The 19690-nt window shown below is 41.5% G+C and overlaps 1 protein-coding gene across 4 annotated transcripts in view; it reads left to right on the top strand.

Moving 5' to 3' along the window:
• The window catches only part of RDH13 (retinol dehydrogenase 13), a 46860-nt gene that overhangs the window by 14518 nt on the left and 12652 nt on the right, over positions 1–19690 (top strand). For 3 of the 4 annotated variants that reach the window (XM_033935486.1, XM_033935484.1, XM_033935485.1), the window contains 3 exons: positions 8933–9088; positions 11342–11446; positions 16180–16392. In XM_033935486.1, the coding sequence (XP_033791377.1) occupies positions 8947–9088; positions 11342–11446; positions 16180–16392 (460 nt within the window). In that variant the 5' untranslated portion in view covers positions 8933–8946. The remainder of the gene's footprint in view (positions 1–8932; positions 9089–11341; positions 11447–16179; positions 16393–19690) is intronic. The other variant, XM_033935487.1, reaches the window with a different exon arrangement.

Here is a 19690-nt window from a genome sequence, read left to right as displayed (position 1 = left end):
AACAAAAGCAGTTTTGTACCATTCTGTATCTGTATCTGCAGTAATCAACCAAACAAAAAATCATGATAAACAGCTGTATAGGCTCCTCAAAAAATAATAAATAAATTACGTACTGTTTGTTATCTTGTTCTTGCAGAGTCAGTCAAACATCCAGACATATCAAAACACCAAAAAATGTCATAAATTATAAATACAAAAAGATGTGGAGAAAAACAAACCTCATACATAACACCAGGACTGTACTGTACCCTAAGTGGTCTGTATCATCATGGGTCTGAAAAAACTCACGTACTACACCAAGTTGATATATAGAATATTACCTACCAGGAGGAAAAGATCTCAGATTTTACCACATAGGGAACATGTATGTTTTCTCCCTATATTAAAGTGGTATGTAGTTGTCTTTCATCGATCAAAAACCTCCTTTCACACAAAATTTATATTTTTGTATAATAAATATTTTAAATATTTTTAAATCTTTTTATCTTATCTTTTTATATATATAAAGTGCAAATAGCGTTACTTATCTGCTTCTTTGAAAATGTAGAAAATTCCAAGTGAAAGTGCTGGGTGCATGGATGAAAGTGCTTCAATAGAGGATATTTCCAAATAAAGTGCTTTGTGCCTAAATGGAAAAATTGCACATTAGATAAAGTGCAAATGCTTAAAACTGCCAAAATGCATCACAATGAAAAATGGCTTAAAAGGCAGCACTTATCTCAAGAAGCTGTCACGCTGAGAAAGTAAAGCGTGCTCCAGAAATCGTCAAAAAACGTTGGAGAAAGTACCCAAACAGCAACTTATCACTATATGTAAAGAATTAGTTCCGTTCTACGGGCCCCGTTTCACCACAGAGTGGCTTCATCAGGAAGCATGCTTTAACAGAAAAGTATTGGAAAAAGTTAAAAGTTAAGTCATTTTAAATCCATAAATATCTTATAAAGTCATGCACACTTACTTTGTGTCTGCTAAAAATCAATTCAGTACATATTCTACCATAAACAAAATGGCGCTTTTATCTAAAGGAACGCTTGCACATGCGCATTTGCTTAATTACAAGCATGACTCTATTTAAAAAGATATTCTAATGTGATTTGAAATAAAGGCTTAATCAAAGCCAAAAAAGAAAAACAAAGTTAGACATTAGATAAAGACCATCGATACTTTGTTGTTATATGAAACTTGACCATTCAACTTTAGAATTCAAGCCATATGGATGTACACTATTCAATCTGAATATCCACCTAGATTCACGTTGTTTGAGACGTCCAATATGGTCTCCTCCCCTTGAAAACTTTGGTTCAACATCGATTACAAAACAACGTAAATCATTAAAGAAATGACTTTTTGATTGACAATGTTCTACGATTACTTCAGAGCTCTTACCTAACTTTAAATTGGACTTGTGTTCACGCATACGAGTTCTTAAATCGCGTGACGTCATACCAACGTAGATTTTGTCACACGGACAAATAATTAAATAAATAACAAAGTTGGTTTTGCAATTTGTAAAATGTCTTAGAGTATATCTTTTTTGATCTTGAGGATTCATAAATTCTTTGCATTCTTTAGTGATTTGACAGGTATTACAGCTGCCACATTTAAAATGTCCCAACACAATGTCTTTAAATGAATTTCTAGATGAAGAAGTCGGAGAGCTCAAAATTTCGGTTTCTTGAGAAGGCAATACGAAGTTTGCTGTTTACAAAACAAAATTCCATGCCACTGAACAGGAAGCCAGGCAAAACAGAAACGGCAGTGCCTCTGCAGATCAAATTTCTGCTGAATGACACAAGATGATCAGCCTTTTTCAAAGGCATGAAAGTCAAAAGCAAACCATTGAGTTCACTGTCACAGTGCCATAGTAATATACGAGTTTGTAAGAAGTTCAGCAGGCATCCAGCCCCTTTTCTCTCTTTTTCATGTTCTCTCTCACACATAGACACACACACAGAGGTTTAAATTTTTCTTTGGGCATAGTCTCTCCTCTGCCTGAAAGGAAGTGAAACCATGATTTCTACCATCTACTTTAGTTTAGAGGTCTGCACGGGAACGGGGATCACGGGAATCCCGGGGGTCCTGCGGGAATCCCCCCTAACCCATGGGACTCCCACGGGGACCCCCCTCTGGCCCACGGGACTCCCACAGGGATGGAAGGCTTTGGAAGCAGGGTTCGTCCATATAATATAATGGACACGTCAGCCTTAGTAAAAGAGGGGGTTTATAAGTTAATTACCTGAACAGAAAACAAAAAAAGGGTTCCACCAAAGATATTCCACAAGGAAAACAGCAGCGCAAACACAAAAGAAACTGTGGAATTGATGATCCTGTCAGAAGTAATTGCTGCTTTTTATGGGGACGGGTGGAGATGGAGGTAATTCCTTGCGGGGATGGGTGGGGACGGAGAGGATCCTGACGGGGACGGGTGGGGAAGGAGAGGATCCTGGCGGGGACGGAGAGGATCCTGGCGGGGACGGAGAGGATCCTGGTGGGGATGGGTGGGATTTCTGTCCCCACGCAACTCTCTACTTCATACCATTTGAGAGAGAAGCAGTGCTTGACACGTTGAAAGATTACAAAACTGTATGAGACTTCTCTAAACCCTATAGATTTTCTCTGTCATTGCTAGCTTGCAGTCACCTTTCCTGCAGCTTTACCACCATGTGTGTATGTAACATATAGTAAATGACAGCAGATAAGGATCTGAATTGTCCATCCAGTCTGCCAAATAATCCTTAGGTTTCAACTACTGCAGTTGCCGTCCAAGCTCACTACAGCCTATCCAAACCAACTTGTCATTTGTGGAATACAGACCATAAAAGTCTGCCCAGCACTGTCTTCGTATTCCAAATTACTGGAGTTTCCATCGAAGCTCAGCCCTAAACCAAATTTCCAAATAAGGGACACAGACTGCTGCTCCTCTCTTTCTTAGTAAAAAGAGGTCATTAAACTTTAACTCAGTTGTGTTCTTTCCTTTCTGGCTCTGGTTCAGGTTGCAGAGGAGGAGAACCAAGGCTTTTCCTTCTCTTTGAGAGAAAGGAGAGAAACAGCAGTCGAATGATGACTCTTCTAGTGTAATGTGTCTAGTGGTCCTGAACCATAGGGTTTTCCATCTGAACCCACAAATTGCTTGCAGAAAACTCAATCATCTTTTCCTTCCCTCCCAGGGATCTGCTCCTGTCCCCTCGGTTTTTTTTCTGTAAGCAAGTTGCTCAGAAGTGTTTCTGCTCTGCAGTTTTACTATTTTCAGGTATTTTTCTAAGTTTCGATTGAAGGCTCGGTGCCCAGAGGTTCCCACTTGTTGGGACCTCTGCCTGGGGGAAGACACAGACTTGCATTGCGGAAGTCTTCTGCTAGCAGGACCAGCCCTTGGAAATACCTAGCTAGCCAGCCTGCTTTTGTATTTTTGATGCTCAGGGGCCATCCCCCTGCATAGCTGCTCGCATCCCCAGTTGAGCAGAGGATTGAGCGCAGGCTGTTTGGCTCCTTAGATCGTCTGATCGCAAATTACTTATGGTCCCTTCCCTTTGTATAATAGGAATCAAAAGGCATGACATTTTCTCAGTGGTGGCCCTACAACTTTGGAATACCCTACCAGCTCCTGTAAGGGAGGAGACTAACCTTGAGCGTTTCAAAGCCCTACTCAAGAGTCATCTATTCAAAGATGCTTTTAACATTTGATTTGTTAATAGTATATTTCTAATTCCCTCAAGGAACTAAGTAGCAATGTTCCCTTTCCCTTTGTTTTTTTCCTTGTTTGGCTTCTGTTCCTATCCAAATTGTAATTCTAACCCAATTTCCTTTTGTCTCTCGTTTGTCTGTCACATGTGTCCCCTTTTAATATGCCATGTACTAGTTGGTGTTTCTTTTAAATTGTACTTCCTCTGTTTATGTTAATAGCATTGTCAATGGCATTGTTTTTATTTTTTATTGTTTTTGTTTTCCTTTTTATATTTTATATTGTAAACTCGCTTAGAAATTGGATAAGCGATCAAATAAAATTTTACTAAAAACTTGAAAACTTGAAACTTTCTCAGCTTGGCTGGGATTAATAGTGAGCTGGCTGCATGAGCCTCCCCTCCCCTCTTTCGCAGCAAGGTTTTTTGGGGGTTCAAGTTTCAAGTTTAATGATTTTTTGATTAGTCGCTTAATCATAATTCAAAGCGATGTACAATTTAAAATACATTCAGAGGGAAACAATACAATACAAACTTTAAAAAAAAGATTAAACATATAATACATATGGTCCAACTGGCAGCCCGATGACTAGGTCCATCCAGCGAATCTGAGACAGAGTTTTTTTCTTTTTGTTCCAGCTGAATTCCTATGCTGAAGCAGGCAGGCACCACATGGCACAATGAGTAAGGCTATGCCTATGGGGAAAATCAGGAGGGACTGGGTCTTCAAAAGTTGTTTTTGAAGGTTTCTGACCCAAAGCCAAGGTCCTCCTAGTCTAGAACCCTTTCCCTGTGTTTTTTTTGTCATTCAAGGAAGTCTCCACAAACCTTTTTTGGCACAATTTTGCTGGCAACAGCCATCTTGAATTTTAAACTATTTTTTTTCCTAAAGCATCCATCTGCCTCAAAACCCCTCGATTTTGCTGAAAATGAACAGGAATGGACCCCTCAGGCCTTCCTATCATGCCAAGTTTACACTGATAGCATTCATGCCCCACATGTGGCGAAGTATGCAGAGGAATGGCAGGAGCCCTGTGCTCAGCCTCCTATGAGTCCTTCATGGCTGGGAATCTGCAGAAGGTGCATTCCCAGAGTAAGATATCCTTTCCAGAGCCTCTGAAGATGCTTTGCCCAAGTGTAGACGCGCAGAGTCTGCGGAGCCCAGGAGGATTGGCAAGGGGTCCCTGCCGGGGTCCTCAAGACACCCAGTACAAAGCTTCACCTCGGATTTTGTGAGCCTCAAGTAGAACACCTATTTGAACTGCCGAGGGTCCTTAGGGTCTGTTTGCAGCATACCAGCGGTGGTGGAACAGTAGAGCCCAACCAGTCGAGGACACAGGCTTGGCCAGGGGGTTCAGTCTGACATAGACTTGGAAGGTGGAAAGTCCGATTCCATGCCACTGTTGTCCTAGGACAGGGGTCTCAAAGTCCCTCCTTGAGGGCTGCAATCCAGTCAGGTTTTCAGGATTTCCCCAATGAATATGCATGAGATCTATGTGCATGCACTGCTTTCAATGCATATTCATTGGGGAAATCCTGAAAACCCAACTGGATTGCGGCCCTCAAGGAGGGACTTTGAGATCTCTGTCCTAGGATGAGGTTTTGCTGGCAGAGTCTAGTTCTTTGCATGGGAGCAACAGTCAAGAAGCAAAAGTGACCCTGGACTAGGGAGAAGACCCCACAGTGCACCAGCTTTTCAAAGTCTCTGTGCTCTTGGGTATTATTTCCACCTCACTGAGAGAATTCAACTGGAAGTTTCTCCAGCTCCCTTGTCTCAGTGCTCAATTACGAGTAACTCTGATGCTCTGACTGCCTGCTTTCCCTTGCGTCTGGACATCACAAAACTGGTCACAAACCACTGGAAGTCTTCCGAGGGGAGACTATGGCAAAGCTTTACCCGATGGCTCTGGATTTCCAGCAATCTTGGTACATGAGGTTGATTGAGAACTCATGGCAGCCATTCAGATATTGGCTCTACATGGGGCAGGAGCGTAAGAAGATCACTCTTGCCCCAGTTCACCGCTGGACCACCAGAGCTTTAAAGGTAGGTTTTTTTTTTCCCAATCTGGGAGGCAGGAGGGATCTCTCCTGTCCTGGCCCACCGCTGGCCCATCAGGACTTAACAACAGGCCTGTGGGAGGCCTGCAAGGCATCAGGGGGAGGGAGGGGGGACAGGGTACAGAGCCTGGCAGGGGATGGAGGGAGGAGGGCTGGATGCAAAGCTTGGCAGGGGAGGGAGACAAGGAGGGAGAGGGGACTGGGTGCAGAGCCTGGCAGGGGAGGGAGGGAGGAGGGCTGGATGCAAAGCTTGGCAGGGGAGGAAGACAAGGAGGGAGAGGGGACTGGGTGCAGAGCCTGGCAGGGGAGGGAGGGAGGAGGGCTGGATGCAAAGCTTGGCAGGGGAGGGAGACAAGGAGGGAGAGTGGAATGGGTGCAGAGCCTGGCAGGGGAGGGAGGAGGGGGCTGGGTGCAGAGGCAGGGCATGGAGGGAGGGGAAGTCAGTGCAGAGCCTGGCAGGGAAGTAGGGGGGCTGGGCAGAGCCTGGCAGGGCAGGACACTTGAATATAACTCCCCAGTTTATATTTGAGTCAACCTTTTTTCATTCTTTTTTTTGGGGGGAAAGGTCACCTCGGTTTATATTCTATGTATTATTTCTTTCCCTATATAAACGACTGGGTTAGGTCAAAAAAGCCTATTTCCAAAAACAGAATCACTAATAAACAGATAGAGGAACCAGTTCAAAAAGTTACTTTTCACTTTCAACGGTGCTCAGAATCCAAGATGGAATGTAAGAACTCAGAGTGGGGGATTAACCCCTACCAGAACTCTTATGGTATCTATCATTGCACCATAACTGCTGTGAAAAGTTGTTTTGAATCACTAAATGAAATAAGTGATACTATGTAACTTGCACACTTTCAAATTGCTTATATCGTATGAATGGTTCAAAGGTTAAGTAACTTAGCTGAAGATTGCTGCTAGCGTTAGTTTGGCTGGGTCCTGACGCGTTTCGCCTTACTGGCTTCCTCAGAGAACCCGCAAACAATCTTGCAAGTTGTTATTTATCCTAAGAAAGACAGAGAAATGGTACATGTGAAAATGGGTGTAAAAAAACTCCAATTCATACCAAACTCTCGGCGCAGGAGGCAATGTACCTGGTTAGAAATCAGTAATTTTTCTTTTCCTGTGACGTGAGTGCTCAGCTGAGCACCCGATATTTATGCTTGAGAAGAGATGTCAATCAACTAGTGGAGAAACGCCCACCACTCCACTTCTTTATTCAATCCTAAAGGAGTCACTGTCTGCCAATGAAAGATCCAGCTCTGCTCATGCTTCCAAAGCCAAGATTGAGAATCACCTCCTCTCCTGCAATGAGCCACCTCTAAAACCAAAAATTGTAATTCCTGTACTTGGTGCGGAACGGCCAGCCAATGCTGCACAAGTGGAGCATTAATATCTCCCTCCTGATTTTACTCATATGTTCGATGATGCGAGTCTTAACACTTCTGGTAGTATGTCCTATATAGAGAAGACCACATGGGCACAAAATCATGTAAACAACCCCTTGAGTATCACAATCTGAATACTGTTGTAAGACATACTTCTTAGGTAATCTGGGATGACGAATGCATGAAGTTTCCAATGCTTGTGCACAAACAATGCAATGGCCACATTTAAAATGTCCTTTAGATGGTAAAGATGCAGGAATCACTGTTGTACTTGTGAATTGTGAAGGGGACACACTGTCCCGTAAAGGACATTTTAAATGTGGCCATTGCATTGTTTGTGCACAAGCATTGGAAACTTCATGCATTCGTCATCCCAGATTACCTAAGAAGTATGTCTTACAACAGTATTCAGATTGTGATACTCAAGGGGTTGTTTACATGATTTTGTGCCCATGTGGTCTTCTCTATATAGGACATACTACCAGAAGTGTTAAGACTCGCATCATCGAACATATGAGTAAAATCAGGAGGGAGATATTAATGCTCCACTTGTGCAGCATTGGCTGGCCGTTCCGCACCAAGTACAGGAATTACAATTTTTGGTTTTAGAGGTGGCTCATTGCAGGAGAGGAGGTGATTCTCAATCTTGGCTTTGGAAGCATGAGCAGAGCTGGATCTTTCATTGGCAGACAGTGACTCCTTTAGGATTGAATAAAGAAGTGGAGTGGTGGGCGTTTCTCCACTAGTTGATTGACATCTCTTCTCAAGCATAAATATCGGGTGCTCAGCTGAGCACTCACGTCACAGGAAAAGAAAAATTACTGATTTCTAACCAGGTACATTGCCTCCTGCGCCGAGAGTTTGGTATGAATTGGAGTTTTTTTACACCCATTTTCACATGTACCATTTCTCTGTCTTTCTTAGGATAAATAACAACTTGCAAGATTGTTTGCGGGTTCTCTGAGGAAGCCAGTAAGGCGAAACGCGTCAGGACCCAGCCAAACTAACGCTAGCAGCAATCTTCAGCTAAGTTACTTAACCTTTGAACCATTCATACGATATAAGCAATTTGAAAGTGTGCAAGTTACATAGTATCACTTATTTCATTTAGTGATTCAAAACAACTTTTCACAGCAGTTATGGTGCAATGATAGATACCATAAGAGTTCTGGTAGGGGTTAATCCCCCACTCTGAGTTCTTACATTCCATCTTGGATTCTGAGCACCGTTGAAAGTGAAAAGTAACTTTTTGAACTGGTTCCTCTATCTGTTTATTAGTTATTTCTTTCCCTGCCATGCCGGTATTTTCTGCATTGTATTGTAAATGCTTTCTGTCTTTATCTGTTTTTAAGTCCATTATTGTAATTTGTATTTTATCTGTATCCCATGTATTAGCTCACCTTGTTGTGAACCGCCTAGAACTTTTTCGGTATGGCGGTATATAAGAATAAAATTATTATTATTATTGTATTCGGATTGATTTATATTTAAGTATACAGTATATGGTAGTTGTTACGAAAAGTAGAAGCATGCTGTCTGTCAAATTTTTGCTGACACACTTGTCGAGAACCACCGATTTAGGTGTATCGAAATTTTTTGAATCCTCTCAGGATCTAATTAAAAATAGATGCACTTAAATTGTTTTACAATTGGTAGCTTAAAAAATGGAGATTCTTTAGGCTTATTTTCCTAAAAAGTAATTAACTTCCTGTGAAATATCGAAAAAAAAAAAATTGCTTTCATAAGAGTTGATGTTCTTAGAGTCTGAAGTGTATAAGCTGTCTTTCTTTTTTAATGGGTTTACAGGAGGCAGGATAATTATGGCTTGTCGGGATATGGATAAGTGTGAGGTAGCTGCAAAAGAAATTCGAGGGAAAACTTTATCTCACAGTGTTTTTGCCAGGCACCTTGACCTGTCTTCTATGAAGTCTATTAGAAAATTTGCAAAGATGATAAATGAAGGTAAGGGCTGATGCGTACAAACATTATATTTCAGAGAGGATCTGTGATATTTTTAAATACCTAAAAATAGCCCCAAACATGTCAGTTCCACATTATGAACCACTGAACATAATTTTTAGGAATGTTGTATTAAAATAATATTTTAGCTATTGAACAGGAGTGCAACTACCTGTGAACTATCCATACCTATATCCAGTGAATATCAACCCCTTACTGGAGGTGACTAAGACATTATTTCAAAATTGGGAGAGACTTTCTTTATTGTTATTGGGAAGGGTAGTGCTATACTGTATGATATTATTACTGAAATGGCTTTATGTGATGCAAAGGCCAACTTAAGATCAAGAAGATCCTTGCTTAGTAATGTCGGGGATACAGACTGCAAATCTCAAGTGCCCGTGGCCAGTTACCAGAATTAATCTTGGTTACTTAGCCTACTTATGGGCTATCATTGATCAGAGTCTTTCATAGTAACATAGTAACATAGTAGATGACGGCAGATAAAGACCCGAATGGTCCATCCAGTCTGCCCAACCTGATTCAATTTAAAGTTTTTAATTTTTTCCCCGCTATAGGAGCATTTTTTGCATTTATTTTATTGCTATTAAAATAACTTTTATTGTTCTTAATGTTCAATAATGCTGTATAATACTTAGCTCGGGTATTATGTATTGCCCGGCTTTCCCCTGACGGAAGATCTCCGTTTCGCTGTCATGTAATACTGAGAGCTTCTTCAGGACAGCATTATATTATACAGATTTTTCTAAAAAAAAGTTTAGTTCTGGTAACTGGCCACGAGCACTTGAGATTTGCAGTGTGTTTCCCCGACATTACTAAGCAAGGATCTTCTTGATCTTAAGTTGGCCTTTGCTCAAGGGACTTTAGTAGATATACTAGTGATTAGATAGGATTTATGTGATGGAAACCATCCCTTTCTTCTCAAACAACAGGAGTTTTCCTTTATTTGAAAAAGGCTCATCTTCACTAATGTACAGGAAGTGAACCTTTTTTAAAGAAGGGAAAATTCTAGAATGAGAGGGCATAGTATGAAGTTAAGAGGTTTTAGGCTCAGGAGTAATCTAAGAAAATTATTTTTTACAGAAAGGGTGGCAGATATGTGGAATAGTCTCCTGGTAGAGGTGGTGGAGAAAAGACTCTGAATTCAAGAAAGCATGGGGCAAGCATGTGGGATCTCTTAGGAAGAAGATGAGATACTGGATGGGCCATTTGGCCTTCATTTGTCACAGGGTGGATAACATTCCATTCCTTATCTAATATTTCTTAACATAGAATAATGAGCTGGCAAGTGATGTGAATTGGCACCAATTAGCAGATAATGCATGCAACTGACCTTAGTTGGTATTCTGTGAAGTGTGTACCTAGAATCCTTAGCGTGCAGCTACAAGGGGGAATGGGGCAGGGGCAGGTCAGGGGCATGTCCAGGGCTGGCGCGCATATGTTACAGAATAAATGCCTACAGCTAGGTGCAAGCACTTATCTCACTCTTAGAGCTGGTATAAGTACTCATGCTTAAAGTTTGGTGCATTAATGGAGGCCTGATTCTCGAAACGTGCCGTCTGGCAGCCAATCAGGACTCACATTTTTTAAAAAAAATTGTTTAAGGAACTGGCCTTGGGCGTGCTTCAGTGTCCCTATGTGCCAACATAGATGCAAAATGCTGGCCTACGTTTAAGGCGTCTGTTAAGCAATGTAGACGCGATTCTCTTTGGGATGCTGATGCATGATTGAAATGAGATTGGCCGCCTATTAGGCGTCTGCCAAGATCGGCATCCTAAACAGAATCAGGCCCTGGGTGTTTCCATATAATGCTGTTACGAAATTCAAGCTTAGCACCAAAATGTTTCACGCCTAACTTCTGGCGAGCTTTCTTAATTTATAACGATTTTTATTGACGACTTCATACAAACCAATGCAAACAACAAGACCAAACAGTACAATGTGTGTCATCCGTTCCCCCATCCCACAACAGCTCCCTCCTCCTCCCCACAAAGCCAAAGAACACATACATGGCAACTGGGTAGCAATAAGTGAAACAAAAACAAAGGGGTTAATAGCACTAAGGGAACCCCCGGCCATCACACCATCTGGCGACCTTTCTTAAATCTGCCCCAGTATGTTTGTATGCCACTTCAAAAGATTTATTCTAGGATGATGACTTTTTCCAATATCAATATTACTCTGAGTCTTATTGGGACAGCAGCTCTGAATTTGGTTGTCTTTTTCCCTTTGTAGAAGAGGAACACCTAGATATCCTAATTAACAATGCGGCAGTAATGAGATGCCCGCATTGGAAGACAGAAGATGATTTTGAAATGCAGTTTGGAGTCAATCACTTAGGTAAGGTGAACACTGGGGGGCATCAGAAGTAAACTTGTTGGTTTAAAATCATGCAGGTCTTCTGCCGTGAGACTGGCCACCTATAACTTCTAATCGGTGTCAGGTCAAAAGCGCGCCGGGACAAAGGTGCGCCCAGACAATTGAGCGCAGCGCGGAGGCGCGTGCCGCTCAAAATTAATGTTTTTAGGGCTCCGACGGGGGGGCGTGGGGGGGAACCCCCCCACTTTACTTAATAGACATCGCGCGGCGTTGTGGGGGGTTGTAACCCCCCACATTTTACTGAAAACTTCACTTTTTCCCTGTTTTTAGGGAAAAAGTTCAGTTTACAGTAAAATGTGGAGGGTTACAACCCCCCATAACGCCGGCGCGATGTCTATTAAGTAAAGTGGGGGGGTTCCCCAACAAAACCCCCCGTCGGAGCCCCTAAAAACAGTAATTTTGAGCGGTGCGCGCCTCCGCGCTGCGCTCAATTGTCTGGGCGTGCCTTTGTCTTTCGCGCCATTGTCTATGAACCATTCTATGCCCCTTCTGTCCAGAGCCTGCTCTGAACTGGCTCTATATTGTTTATATCTTTTTTTTTGAAGGTGAGGGTCATTCATCTCCCTATTCACCCAAGCATCCTTCTAGCTTTTGCCATTGCCTTTGCCTTTTCTTTAAGATTGACCACCGTAAGTTTCCAGGTTTATTAATTTCTTGTTATACCGTCTATCCCAGGTATACAGTAGGCTAATACAGTAAAATATTTAAAAAATATAATGTAAAACATTAAGGGGGGAAGATAGACAGATTTGACTGACATGAAACAAGGAGGGAAGTTGGGGGAGGGAGGTAAAGTTACAATAGAATTATAATAGAAAAAAGGTATAGGGAAGGGTAAGGACAGAAGGTGAAGGAGTCTTATTTTCTTGAGGTGGGAAGAAGGTCAACCAGTATTGAAAGCATCTTGAAATAGAAAGGTTTTTAGATCATCACACCCATGTCCCGCTCCTCTTTTGTGCACAAAGGTTCAGCACCCCCTAAACTGTACTTTTCCCATGGGTTTTTGCAACCCAAACGCATGCCCTTGCATTTCTTAGCATTAAATCTAAGCTGCTAAATTCCAGACCATTCTTAAGTTATGCTAGGTCCTTCCTCATATTATCCACGCCATTAGTGGTGTTTGCCCTATTGCAGATTTTGTTATATGCAAAGAGGCACACCTTACCAGACAGCCCTTCAGCAATACCACTTACAAAAATATTAAAAAGAACAGGTCCAAAAACTGAACCTTGCAGCACACCACTGGTAACATCCCTTTCCTCCGCGGGTTCCATCTACCACCTCCCTCCGTCGCCTTCCACTCAACTAGTTCCTAACTCAGTCCATCAACTTTGGGGCCTATACTGAGGGCACTCCGTTTATTTATTAGACTCTCGTGTGGAACACTGTCAAAGGCTTTGCTACACTTTAAATACACTCCAATCACATCTAGTGCCCTCCCTCTATTGAACTCTCTGGAACTCACTTCCAGAAGAGGTACAGCCTACCTCTACTTCAAGAAGCAGCTGAAAGTCGAGCTGTTTAATGCATGTTGCAGCTGATTAGCCACTCAATTCATATCTGGAATCGCTTGTCACACACCTTGTAACTAAGAGCAGTTACACATACCTTATTCAACTGTACATTTAATCTGCCTTCGATTTAGCCATTCATTTATTTACCCTAAAACCTTTATCATATCTATTTTGTCTTGTATGTCCCTTTGCTCTCTTGGCTGCCTGTTAAGAGGCATTTTCAAAAGAAGATCCAAGTCAGAATTGGGATGTCCTCCTCCTAACAAATATTTGGCAGAAACCTAAATAGACCATTGACTTTTCCTCCAGGAACTTGTCCAAACCTTTTTTTTTTTTTAGAGCAAGCTACATTAACCGTTCTTAACCACATCCTCTGGCAACGCATTCCAGAGCTTAACTATTCCCGGAGTGAAAAAATATTTCCTCTTATTAGTTTCAAAAGTATTACTCTATAACTTCATTGAGTGTCCCCTCGTCTTTGTTAATCTTGATGCAGTAAAAAAAAAAAAAAAATCGATCCACTTGTACCCGTTCTACACCACTCAAGATTTTGTAGACTTCAATCATATCTCCACTCAGTCATCTCTTTTCCAAGCTGAAGAGTCCTATGCTAATAACTGTGCCACTGATATCTGTTTATGCTGGTCGTGTAAGTATGATATTATGGCCCTACTGTGTCAAAGGCTGCTGGGAAATCCAGCAACACTGGCGCATAGGCATTTGCCTTGTCATAGTTTCTGTGGAGACCATCAAGCAAGAATGTCTCCATTCCATAGTCGGGTCTACAATGGGTCTAGTCAGTTTCATTTAGCCAGTTGTTGAATGCAGACTGGCTAGGCTCAGAAACGGGGTCTCTGTTTCAGTAGACTGCACACTACAGCCCCTTTTAATGCTGTTGGTAGGTACCCTTCCATAAAAGAAAAGTGCATTTTAGTGGTCCCATCAGTGAGTCCTTTGCTTGCTAGATGTACTTTCTTTGCTGGCTTGAGTCAAAGGGGAGAGTGTTGCTCGTAAGCCTTTCAATGAGAGCTTCCATGGTATGTAACTTATCTCATGCATATTCATTGTGAATATCTTGTAAACCTGATGGGACAAGATGAGCCTCAAGGACTGGGTTAGTAAGGACAGATTTAGTATGCATGCAGTGATTTTTATATTGATTGGGGACAATATTGAGTTACACATTTTCAATTACACAATAAGGCACGTTTTGCATAGGTTGTAGAAGGTGGAATTGAAAAACTTATTTGTCCAAAAACATACTGTAGATTAAGTTTAACAGAAGGACTTCATTCATTCACATCAAAAGATACAACAGACAAAAAATATAATAACAAGACGGAGAAAACCAAACCTCATACACAGGCAGCCGGGACTACACAAGTACCCTAAGCCACCTGTATCATCACTGGTTTGAAAAAATACACTCCGTACATGAATATATAAATATCTTCTCCTTCATTTCAAAGTTTATATTTCAAAATTCATTTTGTCATAAGTATCAAAATATATATAAAGAAAGAAATCCAGTCCAATCTGTTTAAAACTGTTTGTAATGGCAACCGCTTGATATAAATACAGATGTAAGCGCTTCTAAATGGTAACGTGAAAACAATCAATATAAAACTTGGGAAAAACTTATCTCAATTTACAGTAGCAAAACGTATTTTCATCCAATGGCCGCCTCCCAACAGAAAGCACCTCTGTTTCTCCTCAAAAGGCTACTTTAGGGGAAAAAAATATATAATTATTTAAATAGATGTTTTCTCCAAGCACTTCATCGTACCAAACTTATTGGGCTGCTTCTTCTCAAAAATGGCTGCGGGACTGAGAGACGCACCCGACTCGTTAAAAAAAAAAGAGAAAGAGCCGGGCGTCATGATGTCATGAGTAGACTTGTGGGAGGGAGGGTTATTGTGTGGGCAGACTTGTTGGGCCGCCGGTCCTTTTCTGCCATCAAACTCTATGTTTCACACCGTGATGCACCATTTGCTAAGCAACAGCCTATGTAGGGGGAAAAAGAACTTCTCTTATCACAAAACCCAAACCTATCGAAAAAACACAGGAGCAAAAAAAAAACAAAACAAGGATTCAGCAACTACTCAAACTATAAACGATTAAATCATCTGCTAAGTTTAAATCCAATTAAAAAAACCTTTAATAAAATGGTTGCCATTCATAGGTGGTATTAAGCCCTGAAGGGCCTAACGTTTGCAAGCGATTGATCCATTGTTGCTCTTTTTGCCATAGTAGCCTTCTAGTGTCTCCTCTTCTTAAAGAAATTGCCAATTTTTCAATCACCCAACATTTCAAATTATTAAAATTATGTTGAAATTTTACACAGTGGGCAATCATTGGTTTACATTTTAGTGAAAAGCCAGGTTTTCAGTTGCTTGCGGAATAATTGGAGGGAGCCCAAGTTCCGCAGCGGGGTAGTAAGGTCATTCCAAAGACCTGTGATTCTGAAGAGAAGGGATTTTCCCAGTTTGCCTGCATAGCGAATACCGTGTAGAGAGGGGAAGGATAATTTATACCTTTGAGTGGGTCTGGTAGATTCAGGACTTGAGGAGTTATAAGATAGTGGGATTAAGGGAGGAAGGATGCCGTGAATGATCTTAAAAGCCAGGCAGGAGCATTTGAAATGGATTCTGGAAATCACTGGGAGCCAGTGAAGTTTGGCTAGGAGTGGGGAGACATGGTCAGACTTGCGTTTTGCAAAGATCAACTTGGCTGCAGTATTCTTAGCTGGAGTCTTTGAAGACTTTTTTTTTGTAGGCTTAAGTAGATGGCATTGCAGTAGTCTAATTTAGAGAGGATAATGGATTGGACAAGGACGGCGAAATGTTGTTGGCGAAAATAGGATCTTACTTTCCTCAGCAATGGCCTATGGACTTCTCTTTTAGGAAATTATCCAAACTTTTTTTTAAACCCTGCTAAGCTAACTGATTTCACCACATTCTTCAGCAACGAATTCCAGAGTCTAATTAAACATTGTGTGAAGAAATATTTTCTCCGGTTAGTTTTAAATCTACTACTTAATAGCGTCATCGCATGCCGCCTAGTCCTAGTATTTTGGAAAGAGTGTAATTGATGATAACCTTTAATAAAGTAATTGATCAGAATGACTTTGGCTAAGGCTTCTATTGCTAATATGAATATCTTTTGTTTCTCTTCCCTCAGGTCATTTTCTGTTGACTAATTTATTGTTAGATAAGATGAAAAGCTCAGGACGAGCTCGTATCATCAATGTTTCTTCATTGGCTCATGTCGCAGGAGAAATTGATTTTGATGATTTAAATTGCGAAGAAAAGAAATATAACACAAAAAAAGCTTACTGCCAAAGCAAACTTGCCAATGTATTATTTACAAAAGAACTGGCTAGACAACTGCAAGGTAAGTAATAGGAGGAAAAGTAGGTTATTTAACTCTTTCTTAAGTTCTGCAAGGATCGTTTTCTATAGAGATCTACCATCAACCCTCCCAAAATTGCTTTCTTTAGCTTTGGATCGTTAGAATTCTATGTTGCATGCTAAAAAATAAAGTAAAAATTGTAAAACTTAATAAAACAAAGAAAATGATGGCAGAAAAAGATTTCTAGTTCAATGTGTCTAGTGATCCTGAACGATAGGGTCTTGTTTCTGAACCAGCAGGTTGCGTGCAGAAAACTATCATGTTTTCCAACTCCACCTCCTTCCCAAGGAGCTGCTCGTGCTCTCTGAGTTTGTTTTCTGCAAATAAGTTGCTCAGAAGTGTTTTTGATCTGCTTTGCTTTTTATTATTTTCGGGTATCTTTGCTTGGTGATCTTTGGAGGCTCAGTGCCTGGAGGTTCCCACTTGGTGGGACCTCTGTTTGGGAGAAGATATAGATTTGCACGGTGGAAGTCTGCTGCTAGCAGGATCAACCCCTTGGGGATACCTAGCTAGCCAGCCTGCTGTTTTTATGTTTTTTTGTTTTTTTTTATCTCATGGGCCCTGTGTAGCTGCTTGCATCCCTGATTCAAGCAGGAGCTTGAGCGCAGACTGTATGGGCTCCTTTCCAGCTCATCCGGGTCTAACAGTGGGCCAGATGTGTGCTCCTCCCCGCCTTTCATGGCATGGCTTTCTGGGGGTTGAGGTTCAGTCTGACCTCAGTCCGATTGGCAGCCAGAAGACCAGGTTCATCCAGTGTATCTGTGAGGCAGATTTCTTCTCCCTTTGATTCCAGCTGAAATCCTATATTGAAGCAGGCAGGCATCGCATGGCATAATCCATGGAAGTCTATGGGACAAATTGGGGGTGTCTCTAAAAGTTGATTTTGAGAGTTTCTGACCACAGAGCCCAGGTCCCCCCCTCAAACACCCCTTTTTTTCCTGTGATTTTTTTTCCTTCATGGAGGTCTTCACAGGTCGTTTTTGGCGTGATTTTTCTGGTGGTGGCCATCTTGAATTTTAAAGCATCTTTTTTTTTTGCCTCCATCTGCCTCAAAACCCCTTGATTTTGCTCAAAATTGACTGGAATGGACTCCTCAGGCCTTTTTAGCCCTAAATCATTCCAGGTTTGCGCTGGATGGATGGCTGAGGAGCATCCATGTCCTGCGTGCAATGCAGCACTTTGGGGGAGGGGTGAAAATCTTGGGCTCAGCCTCTTCCGAGTCATTCAGGGCTAGGGATCTGCAGGAGGCATCTCCACAGGGAAAGAGACTCCTTTTATGACCCTATGAATCTGTATTGACCAAGCACAGTCACATGGGGGGGGGTCACGGAGCCCAGGAGGACCGGCATGGAGGATTCCTGTTGGGGTCAAAGAGACCCCCAGTACAGGGCTTCACACTAGATTTTGTGAACCTTATGTGAAATGCTTATTTGAACTGCCAAGGGTCCTTAGCGCCTATTAGTAGCACACCAGTGGTGGTAGTACAGGGGTTCTCCCCTCGATATGCGCCCTGACCAAACAAGGATGCAGACTTTGACCAGGAGGGTCAGTCTGTCACAGACTGGGAGGATAGAAAGTCTGATTCCACGCCCCTTTTATTCTAGGATGAATTCTCCCTGGCTTCCGTGTAGGAGGACAAGTGGTACTGGCAACCCTGTATCAGGGGGTGGGGACCTCAGCGTATGCTGGTTGTTCAGGGCCTTTGTGCTTTTGAGCGTTATTTCCACCTTGCTGCTCTTACTGAGGTAAGAACCTAATCTTTTAGTACAATTTCTCTAGCGTTTAGGACCACTAGACACATTGTACTAAAATATTAGGTTCTTACCTCAGTAATCTTCTTGTTGATGTGTCTAGTGGTCCTTAAGCCCCACCCTTGTATGAGCTTTGCGTGTCTTCTGCCTGAGGCTCAATCTGGATTCAAAGAATATTCTGTCTCTCAGAGAAACTGAAAAATAAATATGCCTAGGTAAATCATCATGACCATACAGTCTAGTTTAAGTCTCTGCTTGTTAGCAGGTCATGTGAGGTAGCTATGAACGCTATCCATATATGGTGCTGGTTGCACTAGTTTGAATGTTCTTTTTTTTTTTTTTAGTTCAATAATTTTTATTGAGTATTTTGAAAAATACAGGGAGCAGTTCAAGTACATAAAAACAAAATAAAGCTTTATGTATAAAGAATCTGCAAATCTATAATTAACTGTAGAGGACCAAAACAGTAAGAAAGGCTCCAAGTATTGGAATTGTGTGTGAAGAATATATAAGAAAAAGATGAGGAAGAATAGGAAAAGAAGAGAAAAGAGAGAAAGAAGAAAAGAGAAGAGAAGGAAGACAGGAGTGTCTACGAAGCAGAGCGTACATAAGAATCCAGGAATGACCAAGGTGATTTGTTACGCTTCAAGTTCATGGAGGTTCGGAATACAATTTTCTTCTCATATGCAAAGGATTCAAATCTATGATACATACTCAGAGTTCCACCAAAAAGTATAGTCTAGTAGCAAAGATGATTTCCAATTTTTCAGAATATGCATAAGAGCAGTCACAAACATGGTATCGATGAGTTTAGGAGGACATTTTGATTGTGCAAAACAGGGATGTTGAGAGCGAAGAATTACAATGTCCATAGAGATCTCTTCCGAGCAGTTAGTAATAGATTGTATGGTGTTCCAAATGTGAGTCCAAAATGAGCGGACCAGTGTACAGTGGAAAAGCATATGATCAAGAGTTCCCTCCTCCTTCAAACAGTTCCAGCAAATAGAGTCTTGTTTTAAATTGGCTTTCCACATGCAAAATGGGGTCCATACTGCATGCCACATAATAAAGAACATTGATTGTGATACTCTAGAAGATAAAAGCGGACGGTTTGTTGAAGACCAGAAAAGTTCCCAATCAATGTCAGAAAGTGGAGTAGTGAGTATAGCATCCCAGTGTTTCATAGAATGAGATGAAAAAGTGAATGAATGATCTCTTAAAATACTATAGAAAAAAGATATTGCCTTGCCTTTTAGTAGAGTCAATAAAGACCAATGGCGAATAGTATTGTTGGAAGTCATGAAGTCAAAACATATATGCACAGAAGACAGCACTCCAGTGAGTGAGAGCCACTGTGAATAAACAGAAGGAGTTTGAATGTTCTAATGTTATTGCCTGTGTTTGTTACAGAGCAGAACAAAATTGTAGTGTCAGAGATTTTTCCCCGTTTTCCTCCTTCCTGTTATGTTTTTGATTGCAGTGCTGCTTGATTGATTGATTTTGTACAAACTGAAGGGGGGGAGGAGCAG

This window comes from Geotrypetes seraphini, chromosome 3 (genome assembly GCF_902459505.1).
Source record: "Geotrypetes seraphini chromosome 3, aGeoSer1.1, whole genome shotgun sequence".
NCBI classification, from domain to species: domain Eukaryota; kingdom Metazoa; phylum Chordata; class Amphibia; order Gymnophiona; family Dermophiidae; genus Geotrypetes; species Geotrypetes seraphini.
The sequence above is the reverse complement of the archived record's forward strand: the minus strand, read 5'-3'. Positions and strand labels throughout refer to the sequence as shown.